Raw genomic sequence first — 12,489 nt, forward strand, 5'->3', positions numbered from 1 at the left:
AAACAAAATTCTAGCAAATCGAATACAACAATGCATTAAAAAGATTATTCATCATGACCAAGTGGGGTACATCCCCGGAGTACAAGGATGGTTTAACATCCACAAATCCATCAATGTGATACATCACAAACAAAATAAAGGACAAAAATCACATGATTATATCAATTGATGCAGAAAAAGTATTTGACAAGATACAACATTCATTTATGATTAAAACACTTCCTAAAATAGGTATAGAAGGAAAATACCTTAACATAATAAAGGCCATATATGAGAAACCCTCAGATAATCTCATAATTAATGGTGAAAAACTGAAGCCCTTTGCTCTACGTTCAGGAACACGTCAGGGCTGTCCACGATCACCTCTGCTTTTCAATAGTGTTGAAAGTACTCGCCAGAACAATCAGGCAAGAGAAAGAAATAAAAGGCATCCAAATTGGGAATGAAGAAGTTAAATTGTCACTCTTTGCAGATGACATGATGCTATATATAGAAAACCCTAAAGACTCCACCAAAAAGCTATTAGAAACAATCAACGAATACAGTAAGTTGCTGGCTACAAAATCAACGTACAAAAGTCCATTGCATTCCTATATACTAACAATGAAATCTCAGAAAAAGAAATACACAAAACAATTCCTTTTGCAATTGCAGCAAAAAGAATAAAATACCTAAGAATAAACTTAACCAGGGATGTGCAAGACCTCTATGCTGAAAACTATAAAACACTTTTTAAAGAAACTGAAGACACAAAGAAATGGAAAGACATTCCGGGCTCATGGATTAGAAGAATCAACATAGTTAAAGTGGCTGTATTACCCAAAGCAATATACAGATTTAATGCAATCCCCATCAAAATCCCAATGGCATTTTTTAGAGAAATAGAACAAAAAATCATCAGATTTGTTTGGAACCACAAAAGACCCCAAATAGCCAAAGCAATCTTAAGAAAAAAGAACAATGCTGGAGGTATCACACTTCTTGACTTTAGCTTGTACTACCGGGCTACAATAATCAAAACAGCATGGCATCAGTAGAAAAACAGACACACAGACCAATGGAATAGAATTGAGAACCCAGAAATAACACCACATAAATATGGATGGATAATTTTTAACAAAGAAGCAAAAAACATGCAATGGAGAAAAGACAGCCTCTTCAATAAATGGTGCTGGCAGAAATGGAAAGCCACGTGCAAAAGAATGAAACTGGACTGCTATCTGTCACCATGTACCAAAATTAATTCAAAATGGATCAAAGACTTAAGCATAAGACCTGACACAATAAACTGCATAGAAGAAAACATAGGTACTAAACTTATGGACCTTGGGTTCTAAGAGCATTTTATGAATTTGACTCCAAAGGCAAGGGAAGTAAAAGCTGAAATAAATGAATGGGACTGTATCAAACTAAAAAGCTTCTGCACAGCAAAAGAAACCATTGACAAAATAAAGAGGTAACCAACTGAATGGGAGAAGATTTTTGCAAACAGTGCCTCCGATAAGGGGCTAATATCCAAAGTATACAAGGAACTCATGCAACTCAACAACAAAAAAACAAACAACCCAATTGAAAAATGGGCAGAGGACTTGAAGAGACATTTCTTCAAAGAGGACATACAAATGGCAAATAGACACATGAAAAAATGCTCAACATCACTAATCATCAGAGAAATGCAAATAAAAACCACAATGAGGTATCACCTCACCCCAGTCAGAATGGTTATCATCAACAAGACAAATAGTAACAAGTGCTGTAGAGGCTGTGGAGAAAAAGGAACCCTCATCCACTGTTGGTGGGAATGCAAACGGTGCAGCCGCTATGGAAGGCAGTGTGGAGGTTCCTCAAAAAATTATGAATAGACTTACCGTATGACCCAGCAATCCCTCTCCTGGGTATCTACCCAAAAAATCTGAAAACATTTATACATAAAGACACGTGTGCTCCAATGTTCACTGTAGCTTTGTTTACGGTGGCCAAGACATGAAAACAACCAAAATGACATTCAATAGATGAATGGATAAAGAAGTTGTGGTATATACACACAATGGAATACTATTCGGCAGTAAGAAAAGATGAAATAGGACCATTTGTGACAAGATGGATGGATTTTGAGAGTATAATGCTAAGCGAAATAAGTCAGACTGAAAAAGCAGAGAACCATATGATTTCACTGATATGTGGTATATAAACCAAAAACAACAAAAGAACAAGACAAACAAAAGAAGAAACAAAAACTCATAGACACAGACAATAGTTTAGTGGTTACCAGAGGGTAAGGGGGGTGGAGGGTGGGAGATGAGGGTTAGGGGGATCAAATATATGGTGATGGAAGGAGAACTGACTCCGGGAGGTGAACACACAATGGGATTTATAGATGATGTAATACAGAATTGTACACCTGAAATCTATGTAATTTTACTAACAATTGTCACCCCAATAAACTTTAAAAAAAAAAAAAAGGTAATACAAACTGGCTGTCAGTAGACCATCTTTTTTTTTTTAATTAAAGTTTATTGGGGTGACAATTGTTAGTAAAATTACATAGATTCCAGGTGTACAATTCTGTATTACATCATCTATAAATCCCATCGTGTGTTCACCACCCAGAGTCAGTTCTCCTTCCATCACCATATATTTGATCCCCTTTACCCTCATCTACCCTCCCTCCCCTCAGTAGACCATCTTTCAATTCCTGTACTGAAGACACCTGAACTTGACAAATCCTATTATTTAATATTATCTGGCTTTTTTCTTACACTTCATTGAGTACTCAACGACATAAAAACTAAGTACTATAACTAAAATAGTCTCATCGTCTCGAAGTAGGTACCAGTAAAATAGCAAAATGACTTTATGCCATCAAAGGATGCTTATCAGGCCTGAGGATATCCAATGTGTATCCAAGTTTAATAAGATGTGCCTCTCTTCCAACCAGGTTGGACCTGCCTCCACTCCAGCACATAGAGACCACCCAGAGTCTGTGTCCGACATGTGCAGGGGCACAGGGGAGAGCCTTGCACTCACTGGAACACACACACACAGTGACACCACAAACGACATCAGGCAGGGAGAGGAGAGTCTGAGGTTATCAAAGTCAAAGTCTGGGGAACTGAGTACAAGAGCCACCTCCAAGCCCATCAGAAAAGGCAATTCCATTTCTATGAAGTATACGCGCATGAAAGAATTTTACAGAAAGGGGCTTTTCCCTTCATAATAAAAAGACTAAGAACCCTTTTGTGGTGTTGACTATGCTTCAGGTACTAGTCTAAGAGTTCTGTAAGTATACAGTAACTCGCTGCAGTAGATCCTCTGAACAAATTTATGAGGCAGATATTATTATTGTCCTATAGACAAAAAAATGGAGTCAGAGGTTAATAACTTGCCCAAGGTCATCAAGCTGGTAAGTAATAGAGCATAGATTTGAACTTGGGCTGCAAGGCTCCAGGCTCTGCCCCACTCTGCACAGCCTCATCTGATGTGTAAGGAGGGAATAACTGGAAGGGAAGTATAACATATACTTAATGTTAAAAAAGAATTTTGCGGGCGGCTGGATGGCTCAGTTGGTTAGAGCGCGAGCTCCCAACAACAACATTGCCAGTTCAATTCCTGCATGGGATGGTGGGCTGCGCCCCCTGCAACTAAAGATTGAAAACAGCAACTGGACTTGGACCTGAGCTGTGCCCTCCACAAGTAGATTAAAGGCCAACGACTTGACTTGGAGCTGAAAGGCCCTGGAAAAACACATTGTTGCCCAACATTCCCCAATTAAAAAAAAAAAAAAAGAATTTTGCATTGCTAGGGAAATGCTGTAAGAGTGAGGGATGCTGGCGGGCTTAGACAGACTGTTCCAGCAAGTGCAGGCCTTCGTCTGCTCCCTGGTTTCAGACCCTTATCATTTTGACCTCCTGGTCACAAGAGGAAGAGAACCTTGATGGGGGAGGAGGATCTGGGGAAAAAAATCAAAACAAAAACAAAACCCAGATGGTCAAATGCTGGGTCAGTAGCATTTTCTTCTTATGCAAAAAATGCAAACGTTATTACTACTCAGATTGGGTCCAGAAAAATACAGGGACTGTTAAATGATTTTGTACTTTCCCATGCCATGTTTTTACATTTTGATATTTCATACTAACCCGTATATATTTTACTACGGTAGGTAGGGTAACAGGTTATTTTTTGGAGTGTTTCAGAGTTTTTGCATCTGTGAAATAAATTAGGAGAAGAGAACATAACTGACATGTATAATTGCCTGTTCTAGGCTAGGTACATAAGATATTTTACCCCCATTTATTCCTCCTGTACCAGAAGATGGGAAAAAAGTATAAGTGCTACTTATTTTTGTTTGTTTTTTTCTTTTTATGAATGAGGAAAATGAAGTTAAGTTACTCGCTGAAAGACACTGATTAGCTTGTGGTAGAGCTGGCACTTACATCCAGGACTGGGAGCCCACCTCTGAAATCCACACTCTTCCCATAATATCCCCTCACCAAGGGAGCACCTGGAACGCGAGTAGAAGCCAAAGAGAAGGTCAAGTGTTTTTCTTTTTAAGTGAAAAATTAAAAGTGGAAATTAGATGGTAGGTGTGTGATTCTTTGGCAGTCAATAAGAGCCGAGTTTGTGTAGCAAGCCTGCAGTGGGGAGACAGCACATGGGAGACAGCAGAACAAATTCCTCATTTAGATGGGTCCCTTCCTTCACCTGAGTCCTGGCTTAGTGGGTCCTGAAGCTTCTGCATTCAATTGAGCTGGGAAACCCAGGGGAGTTTCATTCATCAGCTACTTCCATCAGAAGCTTGCCTAAGGTGGAATTTCAGGTTGTTGTTTTGTTTTGTAAACTAAGAAGGCATTATGTAAGCACCAGTAACCAAACAGTGGAGGGTGTCAGGTTGGGAGGGGCGGGGGGGGGGTAAAGGTTTTTCTATGGAATGTAATATTCTGTTAAGTCTGTGTTATTTTCTCATTTTAAAGGAAAGGATATTAAAAAAAAATAATTGAATTTAATTAAGGGCACTATTTTAGGTCTGCAGTTTTGGTTTTCCAAATTATTTTCCAAATGTCAAAGATGTGCAATAAAAGAACCTAAGGAAAAATCATATTTTTCCTTTGTTGAAGTACAAAAGCATAGCATTTTACCTTTCTCTAAACATTTTATTATGGCTATCTCCATGACTCACTTCCTTTCTGAAAAGGACAAGTCAGGTGAGCAGGCGTTAGCTTTGTGTCCTATAAAATAGTTAGCAGAATGGTGTGTCACATATATATGAACAGCCTCTCAAAAATATCTGCGGACTACTGTACAAAGCTGTTTTCTTTACATATTGAAACAAATACTTAATTAGAACAATGTATCTGGCACCCAAGGCTGGCGAATAATTTGGACCTATCAGTTCTCAAAGGAACCAACTCTGCCTTCTCAAGCCAGTTCCAAGATCTGTTAACAGATTGCTCCTGGAAGACTCCACAGGCTGGAGGGAGAAAAGCAATCTCTAAGAATCTGGATCTCTATCATGCATAATGAACTCTTTCTTCTTTGGTGCCAGTGCAGAAAAGTGAAAGGCTGAATGCACTTAAGCCAGGTCTTTAAATAGATTTGTATTCAACCTAAACAACCCCACCGCAACTACACTTCAATACTTTCTTTGAAAGACAGCTATTTCATTTCACAAAAACCGACACACTTTTCCACAAACCTATTGGTTTGCATTAAGATCATTAAATAAACCTAATTACACAACGCATGGCATATGCTGGTACAAAAACTAAATGTTAACCAAGATGCACCAGTTCCTTTCACATTCACATCTCCCTGAGTCATCGTGTTACATCATTTTGGCAGGGGAGTGAAATAGCACTGCAGAGCCCACGGTGCTGGGCTTTTGGAGTGGGAATTCTGGACGAATTTCTCTCTCTTTTAAGTGAAACACTTAGGCAGTTCAGCGATGGCTTGGAAGACTACATATAAATACAGAAGAGCAAAATAAAATACACAGCTTAGGATTCCAATCTAGTTCTAGACATTCATTCTGGGTTTCCTCTGATTTAAGTTTCGAGAATAAAGTACGACTATTTAATGTCCCTTGACAGCGGTTCCATTGCTTCTAGGTAAAGCTGATCAGTCACTCGTACTGCATTTCACTGATCATGTCACCTAATATTCAAAGCCAAACCCACAGCCCTTTCTGCCGGGGATTTACATTCACCTGCTCAGTGGACCTCTGGATTCTGCTTCCAGCTTAACTGCTGGTCCTGATAAAATTCAGTCACCTGCATCACGGAAGTTTCCCCACCCTGGGAACAGGCATCCTGAGTGCACCCTCATCTCAACACAGGACTCAAAAGGAATGTGTTCTCAGAGAACACAGGGACTACAGCAGGTAACGGAGTGAAAACGGCGTCAGCAAAGCGCTATCACCTTCTAAGACCAGTTACTCTCAGGGGCCAGCCTGAGAAGTTCAACGCACTGTTGCAAAATGAGAAAAACAAAGCAGTGTACAGAGGGTCTCAGAACTAAATTCAAAAACCTTTTAAATTCTGATTTTCTGTCTCTCCTAATTTTGCAGGGGTCTACTTCATTCCCAAATGTCCTTCCTGGGTGAAATAAAACAACTGGCAATCCTATGTTGGCCTGCAGCACTTTCGGGGAAATTTTACTGCCCAGGAAAATCAGAATTCTGGTCTAGACCACCTTACTGCTACTTTTCCTCCATTTAAAATACCAAATTTGGCGAATTTTTAAATAAATATGTAAAAGGCTTAAGATATGTGACTCAACGTTTAGGTAAGAAATTTAATTCTTAGAGCATTATTTTAATATCCAGTAGGCAATTTGACAAATGATGATAGAGCCACAGAGAAAGTCAATTGCATTGATACCATAGATCAGTAACATCACTGTTTTCACAGGGCTGTAGGGAGGATCAAATTAGATACGCAGGAAAGGGCGTCATGATTCTGATCTATTAGAAATGTCACAACACAAAGTAAATATGAATCTCAAGGCAAGCTAAGGAACAAGACAGTTAGCTGGAATTCACTGTAGCCCCTGCCCCTGACCTCTTGCTGACTAGCTGTGCCACAGCGGCTAAGCTGTTTACCTTTCTGAACCTTTCCTTCCTCATCTGTAAAATGGGGATAACTTTCAGCATTGTTGTGAGGATTAGAAAGAGTGCTTTTGCTGGTATATAGTAAATGCTCAACAGATTGTAGCTACTAATAGAACGCTGTGTTTTATATGTCTAACAACTAAATTACTTTGGCAGAGCCTAAATCAAGAGCCCAGGCTCCTCAATATTAATCTAGTGTTTTTTTCTAGAATGCAAAGCTGCTGGAGTAGGGTTGGGTGCTGTCTGGTAAAACCATTTCAATCCAAACAAAATTAGCAGCTAGCTTCCAACTATCACATAGAAATAAAACAAAGGTTGACAAACACATAATTTCATGGGTTTGTTTTTTTATATGCTAGTTGTGAATTTCTACAGCCAATTAGTTCTTTTTTTCCATTTTCAAACTTCAAAACGCTGTATTTGAAGCTTCAAAAAATTTCCCCTGCTGTATTTTTTAAAGAACCTGTCAATTATGCTGTCTATATCAGACTAAGTAACTCAATCCCATGAATACAAGATACCATTTGAAAATAATATTCCACCTAGACAATTTCCATTAGTTAATTATTAAAAAGTCTTATTAGCTTTTCTTATTCTGGTGAATTTTGTGTGTCTTATAAACCAAATCAACTTCTGATCTGATTAGTAATTTTTAAAAAATCAACATTCTGCTCATTTAGTTTTACAAAATAGGTTCATTATCTCAAATCCCTCGGGATTTTCACTACAATCTTTTACAGAAGGTCCAGGTGAGTCTGATTCACTTTAAAAAGGCACTTTGGAGGCATCTTCTTCTAGCCTCTGAATTATACAGGCCATCACTTTAGTGAAGCACCTTGGTCTGCGTATGCTCAGACTCTTAGCCTCCCTGGTGCAAGGTGCAAGGTATTTTGCAGACCCTGCTGTCATGAGCAGAGCGCATCTGCAAGCCCAGACGGGTAAGGGTAGGTGCTGCCGTGGAAGAGAATCTTTCTGTGTGTAAATCTGACTATACTACATGGAGCTGAAACTCGACAAACTGGCCCCAGAAGAACCTCTGAGTTAACTGCTCTGATGGCAGGCATTCAGGTGAGGTAACCACAATTCTACACCACGCCCAGTGCCATATTTAAGTCGCATTTTTCTAAAGGAACTTGAGGAATGCATTTGTTTACAGCACTCCAATGGGGAGGAAGCCTCCCCTAACCAGTCCTCCCCCTATCTTTGGTTGGAGGGGCTCCCCAAATATTCTGTACACATCTCTACCCTTGGATCATCTTGTTCCCCAGGACTCTGTGCCATATCTGGGAAGATTATGTCCTATGCACCACTGAGTCCCCAGTGGGTAGCACAACACCCAAAACACATTAAGTGCTCATTAAGTGATCTGATAAGTGGAAGGAAAAAGCAATTCAGAGGCAGAGCTTGAAGGGGGTTAATTAGCTTTCTTAAAGTGCCTTCACACTCTGGATCAGACCAGAAGTTATCATCTTTCTCTCAACTTCCCACAATTAATAAACACTTTCCAAGCCAAGTACTGTAGGCTACATATGGAGGAAACAAAAATGAGCTAGACAGGAATCCAACTGCACAAGGAACCTCAAAATGGTAGTTGTGGAAAAGAATATGTGGATGTTTAAGTGTATGTATTTATGTTTGTTTGTTAAGAGGACAGAGGAAGAAAAGGTCTGGTTTCCTTGCCTCCCACTTTCTTCCTCATTCCTAAATATCCTATGGAATCCTGGCCAATGAGTTTCACTGCCTCCGTGCCAAAGCTGTACTCAGAGACTTTATGGCTGCAGTTGCTGTAGGATAAGGTCCACATTCCTCGGCATGGCAGTCAAGGTCTTGAAGCATTCATTCCTGATGTCCCCTAACAAAGTCTTTTGCAGAATGTGGGGGTGCTGCTCCACTGTGGCCCCCGGTTAGAAAACGCTTCTCCATCTCCCCTCTGCCCCACTCTAAAGCACACCTCTGCTCATCTATCTCTTATCTTACTTCCATCCACCCAAGCCCTGTTACCCACCCATTCATTAGTGCCTGTTCCGATTTCTCTTCATCACATGTTTTTATACATTTAAAGTGTGGAGCCATAACAGATGGTAAATCTGAACTGCTTTTAACTCTTTTAGTTACGTCAGGTACTAAAGTAACAGTATAAACCCTCATTATACGATCCAAGACTGAATATTTGAAACAGGTATAGTTATGCTACTGAATTTTAATATCAAGGTCCCAAGGCCAATATTTAAAAACAAACAGGACACAGAGAGTACAAGTATTTCCAAAGTGATCTATTCCCAAAAAAGCTTTAAGGGAAACAAATTCTCACAAACAAAACAAAAAGACAGTATAAAATTTGGGGGATTAATTTTCTATTAAGACATTTTAAATGTAGTATTTTTTTGTTACATGGAAATTTAAAACCAATTCATTCCCAAATTGAACCGCTTTGGAACTACCCCTAGCTACAATACTAAATATATATACAAAAATGAGGAATGATACTTTTAATTCTGAATTTCAAATTTAAATACTATTCAATGTTTTTTGTACTTCCCCTCCTTGCCTACCAATTAATGTGACTGACCTTTATTTTGAAGAACCACCTCATCTATGGGTTTCCCTCAGCTTTGACAGCTTTTAAGTGGTTTTCCATGGAAACAACTGTTACTCACACCCACCTGACAAACCTATACTAAGTCCTGGACATTTGACTTCATGAAAAAATTTCCCCTGCAGTTTCAATTTTAGGTGCTGAGGACACTATACTTCCTGACTGGAGTGTTACTGTATTACATCACTGTTGTACTTCACAGTAGCTGGGAGGCACTGGAGGACTTGTCCCCACTTTTGTGAGTCCCTGCGTTGAGGTCGTGGACAAGGACAAGTACAGCCGAAGTCCCTCTGCCCTGCCTTCAGAGTTAAGGCAAGAAATGTTGTGTCATTTTAGACTTACTATTCTCCATAGGTGCTCCGCAGGGATTTTTAAACTTCGTTATTTTAGCGCATGATAAAAGAGAGTTCAAAATTAGAAAATAAACCCTGGTTTACTGTAGAAATACTCTTCGCGAGGCAAAGCTAAGGCACCAAAATTCACTATAGATGACCCACTTTGGCTTCTAGCCAGGGGCACAGCTTCACTATAATACATACCTGCTGCCCACCTCGCACGACCTTTTTCTTGGGTGAATACTATAAGGGCTGGGAGTTTCCGTGGAGAGATGCTCAGTGTCCCAGAGCTGAAAGGGACCAATGCATCAATCACCCTGGCCTCAGGACAGCCCCTGGAGGGTGCGAGAGGGGACGCTGAGACGCTCCGACTGGGGCCGTGCGAGAGGTTTGTGCCAGCAGGCTCCAAGGGCAAGTACGCGTGGAGATTACACCAAAATCTCTCCGTCTGGCTTTGGGAATAGGATCGAAGGGCTTCCAAGGGGCCGCCGCCCCCTCCCCCTAGATTTCACCGAGAGGCCCATCCACCAAATGCAAGGCTATCCAAGGCCATATAGTTGGAGAAAGGATAACAGGCGATGAGAACGAGGGCGACAGAGAAAGCGCCGACGGCAGGAGGGCCCAGCCCCAGAGCCCTTACCCACGGTGGACTTGCAGGCCTCGCAGAAGGTGTCGTCGGTGAAGCGCTCCATCAGGCTGGTCTTGCCCACGCCGCGGGAGCCGATGATGATGACCTGCAGCTTGAAGTCAGCCGGCCTGGGGGGCTGCTTCCTCCGGCGGGCCTGGCCACCCGACAGCGCCGGGGAGCCCGCGCCCAGACCACCGCCGCCCCCGGCCCGCCTCTGCAGCGCGGTGCCCGGATCCATGCACGCATACGGCTCCCGCTCGGCCCGCCGCCCGCAGCTGCCCGACCCCGGGCCGCGCGCCCCGGGCTCCGGCGCCCCCTGGGCCTCCGCCGTGCGCCGGGGGTCGGCCCGGAGCTCGGCGTCCGCCCGCTCGAGCGGCCCCGGTGGCCCGTGGGCTCCGCGCTGCAGCTGCGCCGCTGGCCGGCTCCCCGCGTCCCCGTCCACGCCGCTGCCGCCGCTACCGCCGCCGCCGCCGCCGCCGCCGCCGCCGCCGCCAGGAGAGGAGGAAGGGAAGCAGCTACTCCGCAGCAGCGGCAGCAGCATCCCGGACGAGGAGGGGCAGGAAGCGCAGGCGCGGGGAGGGTGGGCGGAGCGGCTGGGCTCGCGCCGGGCGGGAGGTCCGGCGCACGCGCGCCCCTTGCGGGCAGGAGGACCGCCGGTCCTGCGCGCCTCTGCCGCTGCCCACCTCGCTTCACCTCCTACGCTTCCTTGTACCCCTTCTGCTCTGCTTCCACTGCGTGCAGCTTGCCACCTCTTTTTTCTTCTTTTTCTTTCTGTCGGCTCTTTTGTTTTCCCTTTCTCTTCTACATTCCCCCTTCTCCCTGCTTTCACTGAGCAGTCCTAAGACACCATACCCGTTTATTAGCCATCTCTTCCCCAAATCTATTACGCTCTCAAAATACTGACTCCCAAACCACTGCCGCAATTCACAATGTTGCCAGGACGCCCGCCAAGTCCCTTAGCCAAGTCTCCACCGTCACACCTGGCCAACTTGGGGCTCCTGTCAAGACCCGCTCTCGAGCACACCCCCACTTGCTGGTAGAAGCCCCGCGCACCTCTGATTGGTCTTGCCCTAGCATGTGTGACTTCCATTTTCCACATGAAATACACGAAATCAATTATTTTTAGCCCTGATTGCTGCCTCATTCAAAGTTAGGAAGTTTTTGTTTTGTTTAACTTTAAAAATAATGGCCTGCTCCTTGGGGGAAACAAATGAGTTAGAACTCAAACTGTAGTAAGAAACTCCAATATTGAAAGTCCAGAAGTTTAGGAATTATGGACTCAGTATATTTTGCCATTTCTATTTGAAAGGATTTAAGGATACAGAAAATCCCTGCTCTGATTCCTTGCCAAGGATTTGTTTAGCAATTTCCTCAGTGTGAACCTGAGCACCTCAGAACACAAGGTTCTAAACATGATAGGAGCTGGCACATTTGCGGAGAATGATCACGTAACCCACCAATTTCAGCTGTATTTAGAACTGGGTTTAGTAATGCATACCACATGTGGATGTTATCCTCCAAAACTGATTTGTATAACTCTAGCATTACCCACAAAGTAAATTGGAAGTTTACAGTTATAAGAGAATTCTTAGCTTTCCAAAAGCAATCACAATAGAAATCTTTTCAGTAGTTCTAGGGATATTTAAAATATTATTGGATCTCTGTTATTTTAAACACAGCTCCGTCACTTAAAATCAGGGAACCACTCTGAGCTGTGGATTTCTCTGTTCTTCTACAGGAATGAGGGTAGTGCCCCTCTTGCCATTTAGTGTTGTCAGGAAATAAATCAACTAATAATCTATGCAAAGTCTGTTGTAAACCATAA

General features: G+C 42.5%; 1 protein-coding gene across 2 annotated transcripts in view; it reads right to left on the bottom strand.

Annotated features, from left to right (window-relative positions):
* The window catches only part of RAB12 (RAB12, member RAS oncogene family), a 31,094-nt gene extending 19,900 nt beyond the window's left edge, over positions 1-11,194 (bottom strand). The window contains exon 1 of one of the 2 annotated variants that reach the window (XM_033087544.1): positions 10,677-11,194. In XM_033087544.1, coding sequence (XP_032943435.1) covers positions 10,677-10,902 — 226 coding nt within the window. In that variant the 5' untranslated portion in view covers positions 10,903-11,194. The remainder of the gene's footprint in view (positions 1-10,676) is intronic. The other variant, XM_033087545.1, reaches the window with a different exon arrangement.
* Between the last annotated feature and the right edge of the window lie 1,295 nt (positions 11,195-12,489).

The sequence above is a fragment of the Rhinolophus ferrumequinum genome, chromosome 19 (genome assembly GCF_004115265.2).
Source record: "Rhinolophus ferrumequinum isolate MPI-CBG mRhiFer1 chromosome 19, mRhiFer1_v1.p, whole genome shotgun sequence".
Lineage (NCBI taxonomy): Eukaryota > Metazoa > Chordata > Mammalia > Chiroptera > Rhinolophidae > Rhinolophus > Rhinolophus ferrumequinum.